The following is a 15,188-nucleotide window of genomic DNA, read 5'->3' as shown; positions in this document are numbered from 1 at the left end:
CCTAGTCTCAGGATGTGCCTGATGTTCCTGCTGCAAGGACATTCGGCTCCAAGCATCAATTGTTCCGTCAGCTATCAGGCATATGGAGACAAGCAGGAGCCATGTCTTGTCATTTTATCTGTCATGGACGTAACTGACCACTATATAGATCACAGGTCTCTCTCAGTGCGAGGAGAGACTAACAGCACTGACTGTGTCCATGTTGTTCCTCTCCAACAACTTATTGTCTACCAACTGATCAGATCGAATCCTGTCTGTTCCTGTGCTCCAGTATCAATATCACCATTCAACAAAGTAGTAAAAATATGGTACTAGAGGAAAGGAATTCAAAATACACTGCAAAAAATATCCATCTTAACAAGTCATTTAGTCTACTATTGAGTCCTAAAATCAAAATGTTCTTAAAATAAGTGGGAAAGAAATCTGCCAGTGGGATTAGATAATTCCACTTGTTTCCAATGCAAATCAAAAATCAAGAGTTTTCCAGAATAAAGTGCAGTGATCTGCTTTATTCTGACTTGTTTCAAGATGCTGACACTCATTTCTAGAAAGTTCCTGAAACAAATGAAGCTGTATTGGAAACAAGAAGATGTTATCTCACCTCATTGGCAGAATTTTTAAGAAAAATAAGATTTGATAGCTGAATATGAGACTAAATGACTTAAGATCTACATTTTTTTTTGCAGTACCCACTGTTTTCAGCCCCACTATGGTTATTTACAGAAGTTAATTGTTTGCTGCATTACCAAAGGTCAAAGGTCAAATTCAAGTCCATTCAGAATCCCTAAGATAACATGCGTAAGGTATGCAAAGACACTGAGACTACCCGCATTAACCTGCATGAAGAGGAAGGGGCACGCAGGAAGGGGGAACCTCTCTGAGCTGTCAGGAACCTTTAGCTTTTTAAACTCAGAAGAGGAGAAATCTTTCACAGCACTCCAAACCTGTCAATCACAGTGTGAGCTTCAGGAGAAGGGGCATCTGTAAGAATGTTAAAAACGCTTCAATAGTGTTTTTTTTTCGTTTTAAAAATGGGAGGGAAAGGGGAATCTTTCAGAATGATAAAAAAGCTGTCAGACAGTGCATACTTTAGGCTGTGAGCGCCTTCATGACCCCGCTGGCTGTCACAGCTTTTGTCAACAGAGTCACGCACCGCTGAACCCCGCAAACTGATACTGCATCAGGGCTGCAGGCAGCTCAACCTGCTCCCCTATCAGCCTCGCTCATCTGCCGTATACGCACACGGATGGCAGAGACATTCAGTCAGCGCTCTCAACTGAGACGACACCTTATGTATCTTAAGGTGGATTGCAGGTGTTGCAGAGTTTTGCTTGTGTTAAAAATGTATAGCAGGTAACGTTCTGGATAAGAACTATGAACCGACTTCCAAAAATCCATGAAAAACCTGAAAAAGGCTTATCTGTGAAAATATGGTGTGACTGAAATCAAGTCTTAAGTGAAAATTTAAAGTTTGGAGTGCCACCATTCCCATGTTTTTTCATGGATTTTCCCTATATGTTTATTTAACATCTAAGGACATTATACACACTAATAAAGGCTTATTTTCATCTGTAGTTACCTAAAATTAAAAGCAAATATTAAAAAAACACAATCAGAGGACAATATTCAGGCAGATACACAATGTCAAAGGCCCCCATAGCATAATGGCATATTTGGTCAATGAGGTGAACCACCTTTCGAATATGCAGCGATAACACTCAAACCATATAAATATACAGTACTGCAATACATGCCCAGACTTTGGCAAAGAACATTTTTTCGTAGCACATTCAGTTATTTACATTAAATGAATTCTGGTCTGAAGAAAGACTGGAGGTATATGCGATTCTATCTCATGACCCATGAGCTTTACCTGAAAAACAACACATACATACAGTGAAAAGAACAAATCCATCAGTCATATGGTAATGAAGTGTCAGTATGTTGCCACAGGGGCCGAGGCTGTTTACCTACAGGGTGGAATGAGTTATGACCTCGACAGCTGCAGACAGCAAGAGCTAGAAAAAAAATCAGTCAAACAGGGAGACAGAGCAGCAACGGCAGGCTAAAAAAAATGACTGATTCCCATTTCTTTTGCCTTAAGACTTATGTCCCAAAAGAGTGCCCAAAGAACTGACCTTCTGTGTTATGTTTACCTCTGAAAAGCTGCAATAGGGTGTCTCTATTTAGGCAGGCATGATGTGAAAACCATGTAACGTTTTGGTGATTTTCATATTTTTAAGTCCTTTATGTTGAGATCCTTAGGTTCACTAAACCCTTTCAGAAGCCATTGTGTATTTTCAAAAATACATAGTCGTCAGTCTAAAACTAAGTCTGCTTTTCTTCATTAAAAGTTGACCTTTTGAATATACAAGATGTTCACCTTGGCCTACATATCACCCCATGTCTGACCTCTGACCTTTGACCTCTCAGCTGTAGAGATCAGACAGTCAGGATGAACTGTTGGAGCTTTTCACCACAGGACATAAACCCTGTTTCTGTTCATTGAACAACATTCAAACAATGCATCTGACCACTTGAGAAGACATGTACGTATGTGTTAGGATTGCATCAAACAAATAATTTAGCATTTAATATGATGACATTCCTCTCAATGGCAGTGATCCCGGCACATTTATACATGATATAGACAGCAGAGGGCAATGTTTCTGCAGCTCCTTCACCAAAACTGGTGCTGATGATGGAGAAACACAGAGAGGAAGGACATGAGAATGAAGTGAAGGGAATGGAAGGAAGAAGGTGTTGATAAAAACCTACAGGTGTTAATAAATGTCACAAGTCTCTTTCCAAATGCTCAGATGATGAATGTGAAAAATAGAGATGGAGAGAAAAAAAGAGACAGGGAAGATGTCCAGGAGAAAAGAATTGTCAATAAACAGCAATGACTGAGGGTAAAATAAATGAAGAGCTGTGTTCCAAATAATCTATAGATCCATTTTGAAAAAACAAATAAGAAACAAAACATTACCTGAAGTTTATCATTCAATATCTTTAAAATAAAGAGAATTAATATCAGTAAAGATTTGGTTAAAGCGTGAAAGCCTTTTGTAAAAAATGTACAATTATTTGTTTTGTAATTTTCCTAGCAGTCATTTTGTTATATGTCACTTTTTTTCAAATGATAGATACCTCAATTTGGAACAAAGCTGTAATATTTTGTGTGAGAGGGCAGGGAAGATAGATAGATAGATAGATAGATAGATAGATAGATAGATAGATAGATAGATAGACAGATAGATAGATAGATAGATAGATAGATAGATAGATAGAGGGTGGGAGAGAGAGACAGCAGGACAGAAAGAAGAGGCAGTTGTCACCTACGTGTGTCTGGATGAATACTAATTGCCGCACTGGAGCGGTAAGAAAGAGTCCCATTGATGACGGAGCACAATGGAGAAGGGACACAAGGGAAACAGAAGAATCCCATTATTTCATCTTTTTCCACATTGGACCGTGTTTGTGTTTGTCGCTGCGGGGAGAACGGACACCGTGGCCCTTCACAATGCGGCCCTTGTGCCCCGGGGGCCGACGGAGCAGAGGAAACCAGAGCCGACACAGCTTCCTCTCCCGCCGCCCCCCTGATGCCGTGTGGGCCGCGACAAAGATGGCTGAATGCACACTACAGTCCTGTTTGGCAGCGGCCGGTTGGGAAAGGTTAGGACACACAGGAAGGCTTGTTGTCGCATCACTATGCACTGTATGATACAGCAAGTTTGTCTTCAGGTTCAATCGATAATGGATTTTTGAATTTTTTGTACTGATATTTTTAGACCGATACCAATAGCCAATATCTTTATCAAAATGTATTCTCGGAAGGATGGAAAAGCCTCTGAAACAGCATTTAGACCACCATGGGACACTAAATTGAAATCCAGGATAATAAAAGCGTTTCAGGGTGGGTTTGCAACGTTGAACAAATTAAATGAATAAATAAGTTATGCAGAGAAAATGAAATCATGTCAGATTTACAGACTGTTTACAGACGAACTATGTCATAGGAGGACGGCATAAAAGGCTGAATATATCAGCCTAACCCTTGTTTGTTTTATGTAAAGGAATAATCTGCAACATTTTCATATAAATAAATGTCTTATTTTGTGTCTCTGAACCTATAGCCAGTTCATAAAAGCTTTTCCATTTACAGTTCTAAAACAATATAAAGACAAGACAAACGGTTATCCTGGAAAATCTTTTTCAGCTAAATTTGCACATAGTTTAATCTAAATGGAAACTCAAATAGAATACAATTACTCAAACAACTACCCAAACCTTAAATTTCCTCAGTTGTCCCTTCTCTTGTGCTTTTGTCCCGACTTTACCAAGCAAAAAGACACCAGGGAAAGACAGAAACAAAGAAAGAATGGCAGACTGTCATGCGGTCATTAACATCTGGAGCAGAGATCACAACAATCCTGTTTACACGCTGCTGACCACAGCCTGCACCATATGACCAGAGTGAAGGGGGGGAGGCGAGGGACAGAGAGGGAGAGAGAGAGAGAGAGAGAGAGAGATGAAGCGGGTATGACAGCTAAAGATCTCTGAGTGCGGAACAAACAGGGAGACGGCTTCTACTTCATGAACGGTTATCAACAGTAATCAGATAAGCGTTTTCTGATCTGCCACCTGCAAAACGTCGTTGTCATGTGGGACAAACCTGGAGGCTGAGCCGTCCCTGAAAGGAAATCTGCATCGTCTCAACTACACAGGTTTAAACTATTGCTTTGCTTTTTTACATATCAGACCGGAGTCAAATAGTGTTACCTATGAGTGTTTCCCTGCCACATAGGATAATACAATGAGTACCTAAACATTTAGACTATTTGAGAGTCAATTCGTTATACTTTCTGGTGAATGACAACTTATTTAACACTATATGAACTGCCCTCCTCGTCAGGTGTTTTAAGTATGTTAAAACAAAGACAAAGAAATATTTGCAATTAGATCTTTTTGATCTACATACTTTACAAAGTGTAATTTTGGTTTTGTGCAGCAAAGATTCCTTAATAAGAATTCTGTCCTGTTTTTATAGGAGCTGGAAGAGTGACTCCTTTCATAATGAACTGTGCTGCTATTCTTCTATTAAGCTGTTTCATCTGCTCCTCCGCTATATATATCCCCAACAGACCAGGTAGACATTATAATACTTGTGAATGGCTGAATGAATGGATGAATGAATGAATGATGAGTAATTGGTTCTTACATGAAATTTGTGTCATGTAATCTTCACGCTGGTAAATGCAGCCAAGGTTTGTTGTGAGTTAAATATTTTTGGCTTTCAAAATTCGCTTTGTGATCTGAACTATTTTGGACCAAAAACTGTCCACCCATTGGCTTCAAGACTTTCCCATTTCCCTCCCCACACCTGCTGGTATTTTCATCTGCTCAACATTACCAGTGAGCTATACCAGCATCGCAATACATTTCAGCTACAAAGGCTAAAACTCAACAAACAAATGACAAAGCAGTTTTATTATTCCAGTATTTAGCATGGTGATATTTTACCTCTTAGATGCTTCTGTTGGATCTCTGCTCTAAATAGCTGCTTACTCATCTCTATTGTTAAAATATTACTTTATTGTTTGTGGCAATTACAGGCCACCCTGGGGGGTGGTGGATTTGCCAGATACTTCTGTAGGAGATAAGTTGTTGTAATTCCTATTGGTTGCCAATAGCGGTCGATAAAGGTCATATATTAGCCTACTCAATGCCCCTTTAAAGTGACACTGAAGTGAAAAAAGACTTTTGTGCCTTTTTAGCTCATTCTATCATACCATACACATATTTGACTACACAAAAATTTATGCCACAAAAAGGTGCATTTTATTGTATTTTTATATCTTTGACTTCCTGGAAAATGTAAAATCTTTAGTGGTGACTTCATCATATCTCTTATCCCTCCCCGCCTTATGTCCGGTCCCAATATCCTGTTTCAAGAGGAAATACATCACATTAAGGAAACAAGATGCTCTCAAAATGCGCTTTCATTGTAACTTTAAATGAACAAATGAATCAGTGAATTGTAAGAAATTCCACATATAACAAGGGAATTTGATGGTTTTGCCCACAGAGCCCAAGAAGCTGAAATATCTGATCGAGCCTCTTGTTTACGCCGAGGTCAGCGCCCGCCGGGGGGAAAACGTCACCTTGCCATGTATGCTGAGAACCAAACCCACCCACTACAAAATCAAATGGACAAAACTGGAACCAGAACATCGAGGTCCGGAGAACATTGTCCTAATATCGAACGGACACAGCTTCAAGCCCTACGGCCATCTTGGACCGCGGGCTTCTCTTCGGAAGGCCCACGGCATGGACGCCTCCCTGCAGCTCTGCCATCTTGAGCTGGAGGACGGCGGCAGGTATCGCTGCGAGCTCGTCAACGGCATCGAGGACGAGAGTGTTGTCATTACTTTGAGGATTGAAGGTAATGATCCCAGTATCTATTACTTGAAGGAATGCTTCCCAACCAAAGATATCAGAGAGGTGCAAGACCTTTGAGAATTTGAGTTGAAGGAAACATATTGGAAAAAAAACCTCAAAGGAATTTGTTATAAAACTCAATTTTTGAAGAAGATTCATTAAATTTACTGGTCTAAATGATGTGAAATGTGTGTTTGAAAGACACACATGCCATGCAGCCCCGCCCACTTTAGGAAGAGTGGCTTTTGTCAGTTGTGCGACAGGAGAACCTTACAAAAAAAAAAGGTTGGGAATCATGGACTTCAAAGAAAGACAGGACTTTTTGATGTAAGTGTCTGAAAATGAACACTGACAAGATGACTTCCATTAACTTTTAGGGGTGGTGTTCCCGTATCAGAGTACAAACGGCCGCTACCAATTCACTTTCCATGAGGCTAAGGAGGCTTGTGCTGGGCAAGACGGCACATTAGCCACGTTCAAGCAGCTGTACAGAGGTACCACACAGAGTTTATTTCCAAAAATATATATATTCATTTATGTCCTTATATAAGAATGAAAAAATCCTGTAGTTCAGTAAGTAATTCTAAATGAGCGAGTACAGCAGCAACACCAAATTAATTCCCAAAATGTCAAATGAAACAAATAAAAGAAATGTAGAGAATCTGGTCTGTTAACATGTTATCATTTTGTATGAGTTAAGTTACCAACTATTGCTCAAAAAGTGTCATAATTAGTGGTCATTTTGTACAATCAGTCATTGTACAAATCATCAACATCTCTGCCTCTGTAGCCTGGACAGAGGGTCTGGACTGGTGTAATGCAGGTTGGCTCAATGATGGAACCGTTCATTACCCCATCCTGTATCCACGACCCTCCTGTGGAGGAGAGCTGTTCCCGGGCATCCGCACCTACGGACCAAAGGATAAGAATCATGATCGGTTTGATGTTTTCTGCTTCACCTCCTTGACATCTGGTAAGCTGAGTGATGTTTAGTTTATATAGCAGACCTGTCAGTAAGGTTTGGTCTAGTTTTGGTCAGTTTTCAAATTCTCACAGGAAGCTGGAAGCAGATTGTAGTTTTAGTTATACAAACATTTCTTGGAGGCAGAAATAATTTCTTTGGTTGAGTTAAACCTCAGTTTGCTAACTGGCAAACTTGAATGGCAAAGAAGTTTGGTCAAAATATAAATTAAAAATATGGCATTCATGTTGGAAGGTCAGCAGCTAGCTAACTAGCTTACCGAGATAGGCTAGTATGGCTAGTTTGAACTTGGAAGGTCAGCTATAGGCTAACTAGCTAACCTAGATAACTCAGTAGCCTATGGCTAGCGTACAGATTTTCAGTTATTAGCAAGAGTGCTAGGCTTCATAGTATTAGCTAGCTCCCCTCTTACACCTTGCCTTTTTCACTGGGCTTCAGTCCATTGAGGTTTTACTAAACCAATCAGATTATTTCAGTCTCTGAGAAATGAGTAGAACTCAGTGGCTCTTTATCATTGTGCATTCTTGTGCGAATTGTGTCCTTTTGTTTGGCTGTTTGTTTCACCTTTAATGCCCAAATGAGATTGATTTCAAAGCAGTGCTCAATTCCTGAACAAGACAATGTACCCAGATTGTAAGAAAGTCATCACACAGTGTGGATTTCCTCATTATTGTCAATGGAGCAGGTGTGGAAGGTGTTGCTTGATAGGATAACAGATGGGTTAGGGTCAGGGTCTTTAAAATGACTCTCTGCTTCGTCCAACGACTGGGCAGTTCAGTGGAGAGTCACAGGCAAGGCACGGGCAGGCGCATATAGGGTTAGGTTAGGTTTAGGGTCAGAGTTAGGGTTAGATTTAGGTTTAGGTTTGCCTTAGGGTTAGAATTGTTTCTAGCTTTGGGAAAGACTGGTTCATGTGAATAAACATTGATCTTCTAAAAGCATAGAAACAAACAAAATTTGGAAGTTTAATTTTGGTTAGTTTCTTTTTGCTTGAATACACTATCATTTCATAGTGTTTTGGCCAATTATGAGAACCACATCCCAACCTTTCTTAGCAACAAGCTGACCTTTAGCTTTGTATAGGAGTGGGATTGGTAATGTTTGACAGAGAATAAGGACAATAAAATCTGTTGTTGAGACACGCTGCAAACATGCTCATCTGTGGGAAAGTACTTGGCCCTGGAAACACTGGAAACATCCACTGCAGTCAGAAAAAAACTGACAAAAGAGTTGAAAACTTGATAAGAGAGTGGGCACAGCATCACCAGTATCACACAGATCCAGTCTGTAAAAGTGTTGTCATCTTGTAAACTATGAACTTATACCTATTATCCTTTAAAAACTACCATAATTTGTTTACATTTTGTGATATTAAACATTTTGGAAGTGTGGGTGTCAGTTTTTCATCTGAAGACAGCTCTATTTCAAACAGTGTTTAAAATAATGACACAATAACCACTGGTTTGTGTTTCCTTCTGCAGGCTCTGTGTCCTACATAGCAGGGTCTTTCTCCTATGGGCAAGCAGCACAAGCCTGTAAACATAAAGGAGCAGAGTTGGCCTTGGTCGGCCATCTTTATTCTGCCTGGCGTTTCCAGAACTATGACCAGTGTGACGGCGGATGGCTGAGAGACGGCAGCGTGCGGTATCCCATCACCACCCCCAGGGAGCGCTGTGGAGGCATGCCTGAAGCCGGGGTGCGCTCCTTTGGGTTCCCCGACAAGACCCTGCACCTGTATGGAGCCTATTGTTATACGTAGCTTAAAACACACACACTTTAGAGAGTAACTAAACCCCAAATCCCATGGTGGTCAGGTAAAATGCATGCTACTGAAATCTGTTATTGGCTGATCTTTGGTGCCAGGTGATGTCACCACCTGTTGTAGGCTACTCTATAGAAGATGACGTCACCCGGCACCAGAGATCAGCCAATAGCAGATGGCAATTTCAGTAGCATGCTTTTTACCATTAGATGTCAGGCTTTACACAGATTTGGGTTTGGGGCTTAGTTACTCTTTAAAAACAAAAAACAAAAAAACTGGTTTGAGACAATGCACATTTATGTTACTTTTCAACAAAACATTTGTAAAACATGTGTTGTTAACATATCGTTGCTGTTAGATGAAATCCTTGTAACTTCAGCTGAAGGATTACATGGTTCCTCTGTGGGTTGAGAAAGTTCTTTGACCCTTGGGTTTATGAAACCTTTTCAAAACCAATTAGATAAACTCAAAAATGCATGGTGGTCAAGCTGAAAACAAGGCTATTTGTTGACATTTTGGAGATACAAGATTTTCAACCAACAACAGCGATGTGTTAATACAGGTGTGTTGTCCCTAGCTAGACATACTGTACGCCTGTGTGTTGAACATGACATCCTTTTCAAGACAGCAGGATAGCACAGTACAGACTTTACAGTTTCATAATTCCAAAGATGGGGAATTTCTTTATGGAGTTTCAAACATTACTGTTGGTTCCAAGCTCATGCAGAGCTCAGAGATATAACTGTTCATCAACAAGCAAACAAACAGACAAAAAAACCTCAAGGGCCCAGAAATTTATAAGAATGCATCAAAGGGACAAACTACAGTCCCAAGCAAGAAACCTCACATCTGAAGCAGTTTGACAATTATGTCTGTCGTGAAAATGAAGTGGTTGAGTTTCACTACATGTAAACTATCTGTTCTTTTTAATGTTTTGTCAATGTCCTAGAAAAGGTTAAAATCTCCAAAAGGTGCACTTCTAGAGAAATGAGGAAACAGCCTCATTTTTCAATGATGCTCATGCATTTTTGACACTTTAGAAAACTTTTGGAACGGGCTTACTGACCCTTCACACAAAAACATACACAGGACTCACATACACAGGAAAATGAATGTTGAATTGAGATAAAAACTAAACATTTTTTCCAGGGTGCTTGCAATTTGTCCAGTGATGTCAGATACTATCGCACAAGTGACCTAAAAAGAAAACAAATTATGTAAAACTTAATATAATCATGGTGGGAAATCACCACAAGCCACCAGACAAATGCTGGTAAGTTTTGTTTGTGGCGAATAAGTTTGTCTACTCTGCCAATTGCCTCAGAGTTCTTTTTCATTTCAAAAATCCTTGTTGGCTGGTAAAATAGTGAATGTGTTTAGTTTATTTTGGAAGCCACCAGCTGCTGTGGCTGATGGATGGAAGGAAGTTTGCCCTGAATGTAATATCTGGTGAATAAATGGCATAAAAATGTGTTATACATAAACAATCATCTCGCAGTTCTAAACCTGTAATAACTTCTTGACGTTTTTGCAAACTTATTCTGTAACTCTCAAACACAGAATTATGTGAAGATTACGTTGCTCCACAACAAAAGAATTATGTGACAATGGTACGAATCAGACAAGCCATTTTCTCCTATTTGTTGTGAAAAGGGTAGTTAATGGTTAAGTTTAGGAAAGTAAAACAACTTTGGTTAAGGTTGGGTTAGGTTAAGGCAACTAAAACTATTTGGTTAAGGTTAGGGTTAGGGTTTTGGCCGTGGGTTAGGGTTAGGCTTAGAAAAACTTTTGTTCAAAATGAAAACTTCACTTACAGAAGAAAACGTCTCAAATGATATTTCATTGTATGTTCCTGCTGTAAGAGAGAATAATAATAACTAAGCCCCTGTGGATGGAAGGAGGCTTCAGTGTTTAGAGAGACTGTCCCGTAACTGAAAGGTCACAAGTTCAATCCCCACAACTGTCGACTGAGCATGACACTGATCTCCTGCCTGCTCACTCTCTGTTTCACTCTGGATAAGAACAACAGCTAAGTGCTTGAAGTGTAAAATGTAAATAACACTGTTGGTTAATTAAAGGGTGCACTGCTTTATCTGTACTTTGACTGCATGCAATTTAATTTATTGATTAAAAATCTTTAACCATTTCACTCCAGGTCATCATGTCATTGCTTGTCATGTCAGTGCATTGATTTAGCCAATAAATTATTTGCACATTGTTTCAAATTAATGAGGTAGTAATTTTGAGGTGTACTGTTCACCCTGTTGTCTTTCTCAAAACAGTGTGTGACGTGGTTCACTCCTCCTCCTCCTCCTCCTCCTCCTCCTCATCCTGATCATCATCATCATCATCAAGATCAAAAGCATTGACTTTTATTATAATTTTTGAATCAACAAAAAATAAATCATTAGTGGCATCTAAAGATCACAATTCATTGCATATATCGTTTGGACACAAAATTTCCTATTTCAAGAGGAACAGTAAGTGATTTTGGCAACATGGAGGAGATTACATTTTCTCATTAGGTTATATTTATTTTCAACCCTGTTTGTTTGTTGCAAAAAGTAACAAATGGATCTGGCTAAAATTTGTTGGACAGATCGCCCAAGGATCAGTTGATTTTATGCTGCGTTCAGGTGCTGGTGGGAAAGTCTGACACCTGAGATTCAAGTCGATTCCTAAATACCGTTGCATTCACATGCTATTTTGTCACAAAATCGAACTTGGAAGATACAATAAACAAACATAAACCATTATGGAGGCTGCAGCTTTGCAATATGGAGAACTGTTCAGCGTTGGTGGAGGTTTGTGCTCTACCGAGTGACTTCTAGTTAACCACAGAAATGGTTTTGGGATAACCAGGCCATGGACAGTCAGTACAGACTCACAGTGATCATGAAACCTGAAGACCTTTGCCTTCATATGCCAATATGGGACAAAATCATAGCAAAATCATTCTGCTAGAATGTATAAAAAACTGTGCTGAATGCACCTTCTGTGCCATAATATTTTGCCCTGATATGGTTGATTATTTCACCGGTATAACCCAGTAAAAATATTAGCAGCACCGTCTGATAAGATAAAAACATAGAAATTCCATGTAGAAATCTTCACAACCTTTACTTGATTTACAGAAAGACTGTATATTTGATAAGACGTTGTACTATTATGAAAAAAAAAAAATAAAGATCATATGATTACGGTGTATAAGTACAAATGGTTTGACTCTTACACGTACTTTTTGTAATAGTGTTTGTGTTTTTTCAAACAGTTAAAACAACCACAAGAAATGTAATGATATAAAAATGCAGTCTACTTTACAAAATTACATTTTATTCGTCCTTTCTTCATTGGATCCATTTTTACCATATTATTTCTACTTTTACATTGATTTATTACGTGTTACATTAGATCGACAATTAACATTACCTGCATGGTTACTGTCACAGCGTCCAATACAGTACTTCATTAAAAACTAGAAAAGGATGCAGCTGATGAACTATTGTCACATTAGTTACATTATCAAAACATTTGTTTTTCTTTGTGGATCCCCAGAAGAATAGCTGTCACCTTAGTGCCAGCCAATGGGAATCTGGATAAATTTAAAATTAAACCTATTCAGTGTTTATGATAGTATAAGCTAATAAACTTAGGATTCTGGCCAAATACAGTACAGTACAGTACATATCAGCTAACCATGGTACAAAGTTTACAAGACACCTGAATAAGAAGCACCAGAGGACAAGCAGAATAAGTGATCTGCACTCTTAAAAAAGATGTGTGGTTTGTGCACAGAGACAGTCGAGTGGTTAAGCTTCTTCCCTCTGGAATGACGTTTCTTTCCCTTGCTACTTTCCCAACGTCTAAATAAAGAATAAAAGGTACTCAAGGTGAAGGGACGGCCCACTTTCCTTCTAGGAAAAAAAAATAGTTTCATTTTCAGCACATCTGTGTGTCTAACGTGGGACAACAGCCATTTGTCACAGTATCTGCTGACATTAAAGCTGCACTAGGCAACATTTTTATGTAAAAATACACCGGTCTTGTCAGCCTAAATCACAAAGTGGGGCTGCAACAGAGAAGAGCGTCCCATCCGCACTAATTGAGACGCTGTAGATTTGTCCTATTTACCCAAATTAATTTCTGGTGTCGGTATGGGCACTGGTGGGAAATCTTCTCCACACACAGGGAGTGACAAATCAAAACTTAAGAGTAGGGCTGGGCAATATATCGATATTATATCGATATCGTGATATGAGACAAGATACCATCTTAGATTTTGGATATCGTAATATCGTGATATGGCATAAGTGTCTTTTCCTGGTTTTAAAGGCTGCATTACAGTAAAGTGATGTAATTTTCTGAACTTACCAGACTGTTCTAGCTGTTCTATTATTTGCCTTTACCCACTTAGTCATTATATCCACATTACTGATGATTATTTATCAAAAATCTCATTGTGTAAATATTTCATCCCTACAATATTGTTGCAATATCGATATCGAGGTATTTGGTCAAAAATATTGTGATATTTGATTTTGTCCATATCGCCCAGCCCTACTTAAGAGTGACATCTAAAACTGTCTGCTAAACAGCAGCGAACGCTCCGTCCAGAGAAAACTAGAAAGCTGACGTCACGTTACACAATTTCTGGGTTTTGAAGTCCACAAAATTCAAACAGTTACCTCTTGCTACCATTATGAGCCGTTGCCTCGTGCAGCTACAGTATGTTGTGCTGAAAAGTAACACAAATATGTGTTGTTGCCAATTAGACACACAGATGTATTGAAATTGACACATCCTTTTTAAGAGTGTAGATTTTGGGAGTCGAGGTGTATTGGACATCTATTGAACAGTTCTTGACATTCATACAAATCCCTAAAAAAGTAAAAACAAGGAATCTTCTAGATTTTAAAGAAGAGAGAGGCTTTAGTGAATGTCAGACCAGCTGAGGCTGAGAATTAAGTTGTACTTTACTGAAACCTATCAAGAACTTACTGCAAACTATCATAAACACAATCTGTTATAAACATGTTAAAATATATATGGCACTAGCAGTCAAATTCATGAATTCAACATTGTCACTGAACAGGCTGATGTTTCATTTCTACACTCGTCAACAATACATGAAAAGTTTCATTCCAAAATGAGATGTCCACCATTTCAAAAACTAGATGCCTTCACTTACAAAACGCTTGCTGACTATGAAAGTAAAGCACATTATAGCCTACTGTTAAATAGTTATGTTGTCAATGACAGAATCATATTTGTTTTTGAAATACTGCTGAATCTCAGGTTGCCTACATTTTAACAGAATGAACATGTACCATTTTGGAACAAAATCCTTCATATCACCTAACCAAATCCATCCATTTTGATGGGACACACAATGCATTAAAATGAGCTTAGGTTAGGTGATGAAGACTTAGAAAACTTACATTGATGTTGGGTTATAATGGCACTTCCCATTCTCCTGTTCTCTAATGTAATTTCATATGTGTGATTGATGGAAACTTAGAAAACTTACATGATCAGAACGGGCTTTGAGAAACATCAACATATCCTGATGTTACTGGATAAATGGGCCTAAGAGATGGAGAACTTAGGGTTCCTGCATTTTCCCTTTTCTATGACTATTTCATGACAAAGAGTGCAATCCCCATGATCAATATTTGTGAATTTCTACAATCAAATGCTACTTCTTTGTTGTTATTCTTGATTCTCTGATTGAACTGTTTCAAGTTTTGTTGTAGCTAGCTACAGCCATCACACTAAATTGTTTTTTTGAGTGTCATTTCTTCCAGGGGCGTCTACATCAACCAGCAGCCAGGCTTGGTGTTTAACTTTTTTTTTCAGCTGGTCAAGTGATTATGAAAACATTTCTATGACATTTCCAAAACCTTCTAGCCTTTAGCATCACTTTCCATCACTTCTCCACGCCTGGAAAACACAATTTTCAGGTTCCATCGGCTGTAGGAACCCCGGACTTGAGAAGATCACTCT

At 38.9% G+C, this 15,188-nt stretch overlaps 1 protein-coding gene across 1 annotated transcript; it reads left to right on the top strand.

Moving 5' to 3' along the window:
- Positions 1-4,704: 4,704 nt before the first annotated feature.
- hapln2 (hyaluronan and proteoglycan link protein 2) lies at positions 4,705-9,182 on the top strand. The gene is made up of 6 exons (XM_071535400.1): positions 4,705-4,727; positions 5,051-5,149; positions 6,089-6,445; positions 6,819-6,935; positions 7,232-7,414; positions 8,905-9,182. The coding sequence occupies exons 2-6, from the start codon at positions 5,077-5,079 to the stop codon at positions 9,180-9,182; spliced, it is 1,008 nt and encodes a 335-aa protein (XP_071391501.1). The 5' UTR covers positions 4,705-4,727; positions 5,051-5,076.
- Positions 9,183-15,188: the final 6,006 nt, after the last annotated feature.

The sequence above is a fragment of the Centroberyx affinis genome, unplaced genomic scaffold (assembly GCF_046629955.1).
Source record: "Centroberyx affinis isolate AG114_WGS23_722 - 3 ecotype Tasmania unplaced genomic scaffold, CSIRO-AGI_Caff_v1 ptg002702l_1, whole genome shotgun sequence".
Classification (NCBI taxonomy): Eukaryota; Metazoa; Chordata; class Actinopteri; order Beryciformes; family Berycidae; genus Centroberyx; species Centroberyx affinis.
This window is presented reverse-complemented; position numbering and strand designations above follow the sequence as displayed.

Coding starts and splice junctions, on each gene's coding strand:
- hapln2 (XM_071535400.1), top strand. CDS start 5,077: ATGAACTGTGCTGCTATTCTTCTATTAAGCTGTTTCATCTGCTCCTCC. Junction 6,446..6,818: donor CATTACTTTGAGGATTGAAG/GTAATGATCCCA, acceptor ATTAACTTTTAG/GGGTGGTGTTCCCGTATCAG. Junction 6,936..7,231: donor GTTCAAGCAGCTGTACAGAG/GTACCACACAGA, acceptor CTGCCTCTGTAG/CCTGGACAGAGGGTCTGGAC.